The sequence below is a fragment of the Rhamphochromis sp. 'chilingali' genome, assembly GCF_963969265.1.
Source record: "Rhamphochromis sp. 'chilingali' genome assembly, chromosome: 1".
NCBI classification, from domain to species: Eukaryota; Metazoa; Chordata; class Actinopteri; order Cichliformes; family Cichlidae; genus Rhamphochromis; species Rhamphochromis sp. 'chilingali'.
Window position 1 is genome coordinate 32,517,262 of NC_137929.1, and position 12,874 is coordinate 32,530,135.

Genomic DNA, 12,874 nt, shown 5'->3' on the forward strand with positions numbered 1-12,874 from the left:
ATATCACTCGCGTCAAGTAAGAACAGGAAGCTGACTCACTAAAACTGGACAATAAAAGATCGGAAACAGTTGTCAATCTGAACAGATTGTTCAGATGGCAGGGTCAGAATGTGGTGTTAGCAGCATGAAAGCATGGATCTATCCACAAAAAAAAATGGTCAAGCCGGTGGTGTAATAATGTGGGGGATATTTTCTTGGGCCCCTTTGTACAAGCAGAGCATCATTTACTCAAATATCCTCCACACTCACCTGATCTCAATCCAGTACAGGGCCTTTGGGATGTGATGGGACAGAAGAATAAATGAGAGAAGAATGGAGTCAGACCCAGCACTAGCAGCGAGTACGCAGCCATCTTTAATATAAGCACAACATTGTGACAGTATATGAGAGAAAATAAAGAAAAGCATAAGAGGTTCCCTTTAACCTCCTAGGACCTGGCGTCCACATATGTGGACATCACATTTTGGGTTATTTAGACCAAAATACTAAATGTTGCTCTACAAGGGCCTGATATCCACTTACAAGGACATTATACTGCTACTGTTCTATCGAAATTTTAAACAAATATCCTCATATGCGGCTCTCATTTTTCTTAGAAACAAAAATTAGGTTAAAAAAAAAATCTGGTAATTCTTTGTTTTTACATTCATCAGGTCCCAATCAGCCCAAATATCAAAGAGAAATTAAAAATGCATGCTGTGGAAGAGTTCAGGTCTTAGGTGGTTAAAGAAGATGAATACGGTTTGTATCTCTGTCAAAAGCCCAGCAGAGGGCAGCATCATCCTGCAGCCGTTTTAGATGAAAACAATCTCTGTGAAGATCTGTCTGATAAGGAAAAGACTGAAATAAACTGAAAGAAAATACGTTTGCTTTAAAAAATAATAATAAAGAAGACAATCACTGACAGTTTGCAGGTAACTGACAGTTTGCAGGTAACTGACAAGGTAAATTTACTCCAGAGTCACAGACAGTTGAGGAAGAACACTAAGAAGAAGCTGTTCAGCACAGACCACCTGCTTTTTGCATTGCAACACCTTTAAAGTAAGTAAGTGTGCTAATGATCAGCAGGTCACAGTGATCCAGTCATGCTCTTCTTTCAAACATGGCAACCATTCAGCTGCTCTCCAAACCAAACACGTCTGGTTTACAAAGCCTGCTCTAGTTTACGGTCAGCAAAGTACAAAGTGCTCGAGGAAAAAAGGCGACGGTGTCATCAGGAAAACACAGTCTTGTGTTCCTGCTGTGCAACAAAACGCAGCGGTGGGAAGAGGAATTCCTGAGGTTCAGAGTCGCCACGAGTAGCTCATTTAGCCGAGCTCATAATAAGTCAGTGTTAACAGGACAGGACATGCTGCGGTTTTTATATCCAAACATCCGCTTCAACAGATTACAACCATAAATCAGGCATTTGCAGGCAGCAGTAAATCACCATCAGCGTAGACCTGAAAAACAGCCACTGCAGTCGTTAAATTTGTTCTCCTAATTTTGGAGCGTGTATGTGTGTTTAACACGCCTTTAAATTTGAAGCATCATAACCAGTCAGCATCTAAAGTACAAATTCTTTTACCCAGACCAGCTGACACTGTGGTTTACCTCATCTTTGAGCCAGCAGAGGCTCACATATGATTGTGAGATATTGTATGTCTGAAGAACTTTAAAAATGTAACCCTTTAAAGCTTAAACCACAAAGTAATCGCTAGAAAATTCTTATATTTTTTTGAAAATCGAGAGCTTATTGAACCTTACGAAACGCTTTAATTAAATACAAAATTTGTACTATAGTTGCTACATTTGGGATTTTTTTGCATCTTATAGGTTAAAAATCTACTGTGCAATTTAATTAAGCTTTTAATGTTGATGATGACAACGATATAGAAGTGTTACAAACTCATACATCAGCTCATGTGTGATACACTTGGCACGACAGGGTTAAGAATATAAAAAGTCCAAAAAACACATGTATTGTAGCGTTTTTACATTAGTTTCATATCCTATTCAACGAGCTGAAATTTATTTTGTTTAATTTCTTGTTTAAAAATGTTATTTTAGTTTTTTCAAAATCAGTTTCAGAATAATTTTTAGACTCCAGCCTTAATGTGGAGGCTGCTTCTCAGACTGAAGTGATGCAAGTTTTTGCCATGCATAGGTTTAGTATTAATTAACTATAATAACCTTGAAAAAGCTTTCACAGGACCTGTCAGTAACTCGACCAAAACCAGTGTGCCACTGGTTTTAAGCTCAATTCACTGGGCTTCTCCGAATTAAAACATTGTCACGTGCAGATCAGGTCAGAGAGCTAACGTTTCACACATTAGTCCTGTCATGCCAAGCTAGTAAAAGTGTATGAATTGATGGTGCAAAATTTAAAAAAGTGACTCACTTTATGGAGGGTATCTACACCAAAATAATAAATGAGGAGAGCACTCGACCATCGGTGTCTAACACGAATTCAGGTAAAGTTCAGGTGTATCTATTTGTCCAGAGGAAGGAGAAACCACTGAATCCCTTCACCTGCTCTAACGTAAACCAAAGTGACGACAGATGCTCTGCAGAGGAAACAACCCCATTAAAAAAAAAAAAAAAAAAAAAAAAAAAAAAGGACCACTGCTCGCTCCCTCCTGACTTTTCTCTAGTGTTGCTTTTTGCTTCGGTCCTTATCATACATTAGGTCATTTTTGTAGCTCTGGCAGTGCTCGCCTTCAGCTCTCCTCAAGTAACAGCCTGTCTCCTGGTATCTCCCTTCAGACTGTGCTGGGGGACTCTGCAAACCTGTGGAAGCTGAACTGGCTGCAGTTGCACACTCGTTCTACCAACAATGACATGAGCAGGTCAGGAGGGAAAATGAGAGCATGATTTCATTTGTATTAAAGCAGGTGAAATGGACTCATGGATGCTTCTTGACAGCACGGACCGACGTCCCTGAAGTTTAACTGAGTTGTTACTCAACTGAGCTGTGATGATCAAGCATTTGCTTAATTTTCGAGCTGTGCCACATTCAAAGAATGTGTGTGCAAATATAAAAGATCCTGGCCAGTCTTCGGCAGAAAAGTCAGACTCAGGTTTCATGTTCACATGAACAAAAAAATAATAATAAAAATTGATTAATTAAAAAACAACAGCACCTCACTTTGCATGTCACATGTCAAAAACAGTCACGTGAATTATTTAAAAAATGTCCAGTTTTCTTTAAGGCAGAAGGTTCTGGCTCCAGCGTTAAACTGAGGTTCGTATTTGTAACAGAGGGAGGAGCTCGCCGCTCCCTTACAGCTGCTACGAGTTTCACAGGAAGCTTCATCTTTCACTGAGTCTCTGAGGTATGACATGAATACATCGTTGCTCACGGAGGTGTGCAACAGGATGCAATTTGATTGTGTGCTCAGAATGTGCAAGGCTCTATCTACTAACACAGTTTTGGGTTTGCTGGATCATTCGACTCCACTGTGTGTTTTTTGTCAGAGGGCGAACTATTCATCTGCTCCAGCTCTAAATCCAAAACTTTCTCTTTGGCATCGAGGGAACGTCTTTGAGGAGGCGGTGGATCAGTACAGGAGAAAAAGCGAGGCAGGGTGGTCATGGTCAGCATACCGAGGACGAGGAAGGAGCCGGCCACCATGAAGGAGGCGATGTAGTTTCCTGTGACGTCCTTCAGGAATCCTGAAAGAAAACCTGGATATTACTTGAAATGTAAGAAACCGTAAAACTGAGAATGAGATGATGAAAGACTGAGGGATAAACTGAAGTGCACAATATCGGCCTCATGTCGATTAAAGGAAAACACTGCAGTGTTTAAAAAAATATGAAGCCCTGATAAAGCTCTGCAAAATCACACGTTTAATCATTGAATACTAGTAAAAAAGAAGCCTTGTAGGGTAAAATAAGAGCTTCTGAACAGCTCATTCATTTTTCTGCCTTGAATCCAGTGACCTCTAACAGTGCAGACAGTTAAAGTGGAAAAAATGTGGCAGGAAACCTAAGATCAGACATTTGATCTGTAAAAGGGTTCATTTTTGTGTTAAACTCTTTTTTACATGCTTTGAAATTAACATAAAACAGAAACAGGTCAATCAGTTACTGACAGCTCATTTTTTATTGTCAAAGCTTTCTGCTTTGGGTTGAATGTGGAGAAAGAATGATTCTGGTGACACTAACCAAAAACTGAGGTGACGCAGCTCGCACGTCCAGTGATGATTTTTAAAAGTGAAAGTCGGATCGGCTTCACAAAACTTGATTTTTGCTCTCTGCACAGGTTTGAGGTTAACAGTAAAATGCCACAAAGTGATCTAAAAAGTAGCAGGTGTGCAGACAAGGTGTCTGCCTTTTATAAGAGCAGTTATCCAAGCTTATGACAGCACCACATTCAGTGTGTTGTATTTTGGGCTGATTTAGGTCACTTTAGATAGATTCTTTTCAAACTAAAGCTACAATGGAGTCATTTTTGTTATAAGCTGGCTTTATCTCAGCAGCTTTAACGCACACCTACCTGACAAAGGAGTCCCCAGAAGTCCAGCACCACTCTCGATGAGCTGCAGCAGTCCGAGTGCCCCCATCGTGCGCTCCACGCCCACAATCATGGGCACCACTGCAAAAACAACGGAGGTCAAAGCCCCAGAGCAGAAGCCATAAAGCAGGCTGATCACCATCAGAGCGGCGTAGGAGCCAGACATGGAGCTCACTGGCAGCAGCATGATAAACACTCCTGCTAGGCCTGTCCACAAGGTCAGTAAATGAACAACCCGAAAGTGGCCCAGGTCGGAGAACCAGCCCGACACTACGCGCCCCAAAATGTCCGAAGCACCTGCAGCTGACATAACGAAGGCAGCTTGGTACTCTGAGAAGCCAACTTGGCGACTGTGGGCCACCAGGTGGAAGTAAGGCACGAAGTAGCCGACGTTAAACAGAGTAACGCCCAAAGTGTAAGTGAGATAGGGCCTCTCAGTCAGCAGGGACAGCTCCAGGTAAGAGGCGATGCGCCGCAGCATGGACGCACATGACTTTGTCTCTGAATCCACCTGCAGGAGAGGAAACAAGGAAAGTCTGAGCTTTATCTTTACATATCGCTCCAAAGTCAGTGAGCAAGAAACTTTACTCTTCTGTCCTGATGGTTATGACAGAGAACATTATGATATTCCTCTCTGAGAGAGACATTTTTACTTAAACCAGACCACTGCCTTGCTCCTCCTTCTGTTCTACCTTTGCCGGTGCTTTAGAGCGCCGCTGCGGACGGATCAGCGCCCCGCAGGGTACAATGTTGAGGCTGAGAGCCCCCAGGATCAGCAGGGCCCCTCGCCAGGCGTACGTCTCCACCAGCAGCTGAAAGAGCGGGTTGAAAGCGAAGGAGGAGAGGCCGATGCTGGAGAACCCCAGTCCCAGAGCCAGGGCACGCCGGCGAGTGAAATTAGCCATGACTGTGGCCACCATGGGAGTGAAGACCATCCCCCATCCAAAACCTGGAGCACAAAGCGAGCAAAGTACACCATGAGAGGCAAGCGAGCAGTTCACTACTTTATGAGTTAATCGGTTAACTGTTAAAACCCTCTTTAAACCCTGGAAAAAAAAAAGAAAAAGAAAAGAAAATCCTACTTTCGGTCAGTAAATGTTACAAAGCTGTAAGACAACCTCAGGCTCCGCAGATGGGAGACACAACTTAACATATTGTAAATGTGAAATAAAAATGTTTCTCTGACCCATCACCTGACTTGGAAAACAAAAATCAATTTTTTGCGCTCTTCCTCTGATGAGTACGGGAAACTGGGTGGATGCACTATCATATCAAATGAGCGTGAACACCACAACACGAGTAGAAGAACACTGGCAAAGTGCACAAGGTAAATAGTACAAAATAATACCACTGATGTATGCAGTACACGGTGTGTGTACAAAACATCTTGACGCACCAAACTTAAAGCAGATCTGTTGGTGACGGTGTAGTGAGGGGGGACAGTTAGCTCATGGCATGCATAGAAGCAGCAATAACTGAAAACAACTACACTCTGCAGCGTAACAAGAGTGTAGTTGCACCTGTGTGAGTGACTCACGCCTGAAATACACCTGCTGCTCGTCTGTGATGTCACGTCTCAGATGCAGTTTTGTGCTTTTTGTCACACGGCTTGAAATGAGTTCAGCAGTGCAGCGTGTTCATTTTGAACATTTACCTGTGTCTGAGTCATTCTGACTTGTATTTTGTCTTTTTGTGAATTATTATTAATCTCTGGCTCTCTTCCACAGCATGGTTTTGTTCCGCCTCCCTCCCCTCACGCCCAGAAAAGCAAAGCAGATGGGTGTCCCTCCTTGAGCCTCGTTCTGTGGGAGGTTTCTTCCTTTTTAAGGGTTTTTTTTCCTTCCTACTGTCGCCAAGTGCTTGCTCATAGGGGATCATCTAATTGTTGGGGTTTTCTCTGTATTGTTGTAGGGTCTTTACATTCAAAATAAAGCACCTTGGGATAACCGTTGTTGTGACTTGGTGCTGTATAAATAAAGCAGAACTGAACTGAACGGAATCTTGTTTCTGCACGATGTGCAGAAGTCATCTTTCTTTAAAAAGTGAGTTTAATTATGACTGCTGGCACTGAATTAAGTATTTTTAACATTTTTACCGTAACATTGTGACACCCAGCTAACCCTAACTGTAAGTTAAAGTTGAAAGTGCTACAGCTGTGTACCGATGCTTTTCACTGGATGTGCCAAAAAACAGGAGCTAAAGCGGGCTAAAACTGGTGGTTTAAGACTCTAATACACGTTACCTGAAATTACTCCCATCGTGAGGTAGAGGTGTACGAGACAGGTGGACTGCGAGGCAAGTGTGAGGCCGAGCCCGGCCAGAAAGCCTCCCGTCATCACCACCACTCTGGGATTGTAAGCATTACACAGTGCAGCGGCCAGTGGACCTGCAGAACAAGCAAACACATTTACATCATTTATTTATAACTATATCAACCTTTTCCCCCCTTTAGAAGATTTAAGGTTGAAAGACCTTAATCCAAACAGGGTCACATATGCATCCTGTAGTAGTCTGTATTTACCCTTTAGTCTCACCATAAGTGTTTTAATGCATTAAGAAAGAAAAATAATTACTGTACAGTTGTCACCTGTAATACTACAAACTGCACACTCACACTTCCACAAACATCAATGACTCACTGAAGAACTGCTGAGCTGCCAGGCCGGTGGACGAGATCCAGGAGATGGCCTGGGCGCTCTCCTCGAAGTACTGAACGAACTCCACAAAGAAGATGCCCAGGCTCCGCATCAGGCCGAACACGAGGCTCGAGCTGACAAACATGGCGACAACCAGCACCCAGCCCCAGCCTCCATCCGGGCCCTCGGCCTCATCGCTCTGGCTCTGCGATTTGGACTTTATGTTGGTCATTTCCAAAGGAGAGTTATCTGAAATGCAGGTGAGGAGAACAATGAATGAGTGCAGAACAAGTCTCAGATCCTGTCTGTGATTCTCAAAAGCCATAATTGATTAACTTCCCACAGGCCAATAAATGGTCTGGTTGACCCATGCATGTGTGACTCAGCTGCAGGTCTTCATTTGACAAGAAAATATAGGTGAGAGGTGACAGTAACCGCTGAAGTGTTCATACATCAGCTCTGATCAAATATTTACACGCTCACTGGTTTTGATCAATGATAAATCATATTTCACTGCCAGAGGGGAACATGGTGCAAGTCTGAGTGTGTCAACATAACTCAGAGTTTAACGGTGTTGCATCTCTTTATAAATTATGAATGATTTACAAAGCAGCTCTGTTTATTTATTCTAACCATAAATTACGATGTTTTGTTTGACTTTGACTTATCAGCTGACCTCAATCTGGGTCATACTCGTTAAACATTCACAGCTATAAAAAGTCATAAAATGGGTAATACTCATTCTGCACAGTCTTTTGACCCAGATTTACATACAAGTTAAACAGAGGCTTTTATTCATGATTAGTGACAAGTATTGTAAACAATCATCACACTATGGATGCAGTGTCAAACACAATGAATAAAAAGGTAACTTGCAGAGTATTAAAAAGGGTAAATACATATCTGTAAAGTATCAGTATCTCTTTAACTTTATGAAGAAAAGCTTGTGAGCCACTACAGCCATTGTGATGCTGTTAATGACTTTCTATGATGTGTTATTTCCCACATTTTCACTTTCGTTTTTCTGGTTTCTGTTCAGCTGTCAGCCATTTATCTCCCTGAAAACTACTTCCTCTTCCACGTGAGTCATCAGCTCACACATATATATGCAAAATCTCCTTCACACCCCAAGACTGCACTCTTCCACATGGAGCTCTGACGCCGAGATGTTGTTCCTGGAATCTGCTGCAACTCTGGGTTACAGCTCCTAATGCTCCCATTATCACTAGGACCCTTTTCAACTTTACCTTCCACATCTGCTCCAACTGTTTCTTCAGCCCTTTGTTTTACTGAACTCCTCCTCTTGCTGTTTAGATGTCCTGCCAACAAGTTTTTTCAAAAAGGTCTCAAAGACTTTAGAGTCAGACCTGTTACAGATCGTCAACTTTTCTTTATTATCAGGTGTGTTTCCAAAACCACTAAAAACTGCTGTAATCAAACCTATACTGAAAAAGGACAATCTTGACAAGACACAAATGAACAACTACAGGCCGATCTCAAATCTCCCATTTTTAAGTAAGATCATTGAAAAAGCAGTTTCTCAACAGCTCAGTTACTTCTTAAAACAGAACAACTGCTACGATGCCTTCCAGTCAGGTTTTAGACAGAACCACAGCACTGAAACCTCTCTGACCAAAGTGTTTAATGACATATGTCTGAATACAGACAGTGGAAAAATGTCAGTCTTAGTTTTACTGGATCTCAGTGCAGCATTTGATACAGTTGACCACAACATATTACTCAAACGACTGGAGAACTGGGCAGGTCTTTCAGGAACTGTACTAAACTGGTTCAAAACATACGTAGAAAACAGGAAATACTTTGTATCAATAGGTAACTGAGCAGACAAGTATCACATGTGGAGTTCCCCAAGGTTCCATCTTGGGACCCCTTCTGTTTAACATTTAGATGCTCCCACTGATACAGATTATAAAGAACAACATAAACTATCATAGCTATGCAGATGACACACAAGTATATATCACAATGTCACCAGGAGACCAAGGCCCTGTACAGGCTCTTGGTAAATGCATTGAGGAAATTAATGACTGGTTGTGCCACAATTTTCTCCAGCTAAACAAAAACAAAACTGAGGTAATAGTCTTTGGCGCCAAAGAAAAACGATTACAGGTCACCAGAGAACTTCAATCTATACACCTAAAAACCACAAACCAGGTGAGAACTTTGGGTGTAGTGATGGATGCAGACCTAAACTACTGTTTTTTTTAAATCAATTTTAAATCATGCTTTTTATTTGTTTTTGTTTTTTAATGTCTCTGTAAAGCACTTTGAATCACCTTGTTGTTGAATTGTGCTATATAAATAAACTTGCCTTGCCTTATGTGCTCTTTCTTCTTGATGTTGCCGTCCACTGGGGATTGCCAGGCTATCACAACTGTGGTTTTCTGTTCCTTGTCACACACCGCTATGGTTATATGGTTGGTTTACCGGCAGCTGCTCGTCTGCCTGGAACTGTCAGTCCCACAGGAGCCCTGCTGTTCTCAACCAGCTTTAGTGGTTTCTCTCACCGTGGCAGTCTGCAGCTTGGGCCCTGTCAGCTGTGGCAGACTTCTCCCACTGTGGATTTGGTGTTTAGGGACACTTGTGCTGACACGATAAGAGCCTCTGTGCCATCCTTTACGCCCTTTCGCACTTCATGCGGGAGCTTGAGCTTCTATGTTCCTCATCATGGTCTGTCTTTAGGCACCTGAGACACTTTTGAAGCAAGTAACCTTGGGGAGCAGTCATCCTTTTTTTGTGTGAGGTAAACAAGACCAGTAAGGACAGGTCAACAGACAAAAAGATAAGCAAACTGTGTGAAAATATTATTAAACTGAGTCCAGTGTACTCCGTTAACTATGCACAGTAAAGTATGTGTTGATTAAAAAAAAAAGGTACATGAAATAATTTCATAGTCATGAAAACTATATAAACTATATATGCTAAAGAAATAACAAAAATAAACAAATAAAAAAAATGCCCTGAAATGCAATATTGTCTATGATGATGATGATGATGATAATAATAATAATAATAATAATAATAATAATAATAACATAAAATAATAATTATACCTCGTAATGACACTACTATAAGTAGTAAAAATACATGAATTAAGGGGAGGGGCAATTTTATTAAATTGTGATTTCCTTTTGAATCCCCTTTAAACTGTCAGCCCCAGAGCAAGCCAACAAAAGGCATGTAGGGAGCTGATATCCCAGGGCACATCCCAATCACCCCCCAACTCAGAAGCACCCATATCGGCCATCACTGACATGTCTGCCCTGTTCTTTTGTTGTCATAATAAAAGCTTGTTATATTAGCTTGTTCAGTGGAGAAATTAGAACGATCCTTTTCTTTTGAGAAGTGTTCTATATAATTTTGGTTTGGATTAGGATCTAGTTTATATAACTGATTATAGAAGGATTTGAAAACGTTGTTGATGTCTTGGGGATTCTGAAATGGTTCTCCAGTTTAATTTTCACATTTATGCTGACTCCTTCTTTACTGCTATATTGGAAGCTGTCGTATTTAAGCTGTTTAATGATAAATTGTGTTTTTTGTGGGTTAATACCTTCCACACAATGATCACGTTCCTGGATTGATGGGTGGGGGGGGGGGGGGGGGGGGTTTTATAAACGAGGGGTTTACTGTCTAGATGTGGGATTATTTATTCTCCAACTATCATCAAGTCCGTAAGAGTTCATATAATGGTTTATTATATATGTTGAATGTCAGAATCTGGAGTTGCTATTGGAATATGAATATATTTTAGGGGTGAAAAGTGTATTAAGATATCCATCTATTGTAGTAATTGTCGAGTCATTTATAAACAATTATCTTAATAAAAGAGAAAAAGCTATGAAACAAGGATAGGTCCACATTGTTGGGTCCATAAATGTTTGCAAGGGTATATGTTATATTGTGAATTGTTTGGTGGTGTATGTTGATGAGTAAATATGTAAATATGTCTATGTTGATTAGATTTAAGGTTTTGATGTGTATATCCATCAATTTAATGTGATTAAGAAAGAAAAACATTAAAGAGAAGATTATGAGTTTCATCCAGAGTTTCATCCCTGACTGCAATCCCCTCTCCATCTTACTCGTAGATTTATCGTGCTGGAATTTGTACCAATGGATTCGAGCTCATTCATATTGCTGAGCTGGCCTCTCACCACCAGTCTCATCTCTTTGAGGCTGGTGCTCCTCAAATACCTTCTCTTGACTGCCCCAGGTAACACAGGTGCTGGAGTCTTACCTTACAAATATTTACCTTATGTATAAATATGTATGTTATGGCTTTTCCTTGCATGCATGTAATTATAACACACCATACTGGAGTCAGACAATAATAGTGCAGACTGTCCGGCTGAGCAACATCCGAGCAATAAGTTACAAATGAGTCAAAGCATCAGAAAGTTAAACCACCAAATCCACCCATAACCTAATGTTACTCACTGCTCAGCAGAAGGAATCACAGGAATTTGCTGCTAACACACATGAGCTCAAAGACTTAAGACTTAAAGCCATCATGAAACTAAAAGTAAAATGTCATTCTCAACAAATACAACTTTGACCCACTGCTTGTCTGCTTCACCATAACAAAATGTACACTTTGAGTTTTACCTGCAGAAGAAGAAGCAGTCCGGCAGAGTTAGATAAAAGGGGGACAGCAGACACTTAAACAGGACCAGCTGCTATGTCCACCATTCGTTTCCTACAGCCTACAAAGTTGTCAGCAGCTTGTACGAGGGTTCTGTTAACGCAGATAACCCCGACAGCTCGCTGTAATGAAGCTGGGTTTATTTCCTATAAAGAAAGAAGTCCATGTCTGTCCGAGTTGCCTGTGGTGACTAACACTAACTGGTTATTTTAAAGGCTGATTCACAGACTCGGAGATACATTTCACACAAACTTCAAACGAAAGCTAAATGTTTTGCCGGCTACACTCGAACAGGTGGACGACCGCGCGGTGGACATTGTGCACGTGCCTTCTCCCCAATCATTATCACATGCACTTGACGTCGACGCATTTGGCGCGTGCGCACTGGCTGTCCGAGGCGACACAAAAATAACTGCTTTTCATGTTTTCCAGCTAAACTATTTGAAAATGTGTTTCAAGCGCAAGTCAGAGGTCTCAAGTGACGTCATTATTAACGTGTGCGCGTGAGCAGAGGTATGACAGCGTTCACTGTGAGAACTTCACCTTTTCTAGCGGAGTGAGAGTGAAAAAGCCGGCTGACCGATTAACTGTAAACAGCTGAGCAAAGCCTCACTGCGCTGCTCACGGCGACACAACTCACCCCCGGTGCATTCTTTTCCCCGGACCACCTCGTGGTCCACGGTCTCCAGTTTCACTTTTGTAAACAGTTAAATTACACAATAAGGCTCTGTAGTCCACCCACGAGTACACTCAGGAAACTTACAACCGGTGCGCGTGCGCAGTCCTCACGCGCATACTGCCATGAAAACAAGATGAATCTTATCTGAAAAAACAAGTCTTATCACTAGGTTTACATAAATATAAGATGCGTTGTGTCTTTTTAAGTGAAGTGGAATTTCAGACCACTTCAGATTTTATAAAAATCCAAAAGTTTTTGAGCTAAATTTTTTCCTACAATAGTTAAATAAACTTCCCAGTAGGGCACTAAAGACTAATTTTATTCTCCTGTCATTATCTAGATTAATATCCTTTCAGAGCTGCTTGTTGATGATGAGATTTTAAGAACCTGGAAGA

General features: G+C 41.4%; 1 protein-coding gene across 5 annotated transcripts; it reads right to left on the reverse strand.

Moving 5' to 3' along the window:
* Positions 1-2,583: 2,583 nt before the first annotated feature.
* slc16a13 (solute carrier family 16 member 13) lies at positions 2,584-12,559 on the reverse strand. 5 transcript variants are annotated; one of them, XM_080886985.1, is made up of 7 exons: positions 12,441-12,559; positions 9,467-9,883; positions 7,138-7,383; positions 6,741-6,884; positions 5,191-5,447; positions 4,481-5,009; positions 2,584-3,654 (listed from the first exon to the last, which is right to left on the reverse strand). In XM_080886985.1, the coding sequence occupies exons 3-7, from the start codon at positions 7,364-7,366 to the stop codon at positions 3,401-3,403; spliced, it is 1,413 nt and encodes a 470-aa protein (XP_080743111.1). In that variant the 5' UTR covers positions 7,367-7,383; positions 9,467-9,883; positions 12,441-12,559; the 3' UTR covers positions 2,584-3,400. The 5 variants fall into 5 exon arrangements, with proteins under 5 accessions (XP_080743111.1, XP_080743112.1, XP_080743110.1 ...); XM_080886986.1 differs by lacking the exon at positions 12,441-12,559 and adding an exon at positions 11,764-12,416 and having other exon boundaries at positions 9,472-9,883; XM_080886984.1 differs by lacking the exon at positions 12,441-12,559 and adding an exon at positions 11,764-12,415.
* Positions 12,560-12,874: the final 315 nt, after the last annotated feature.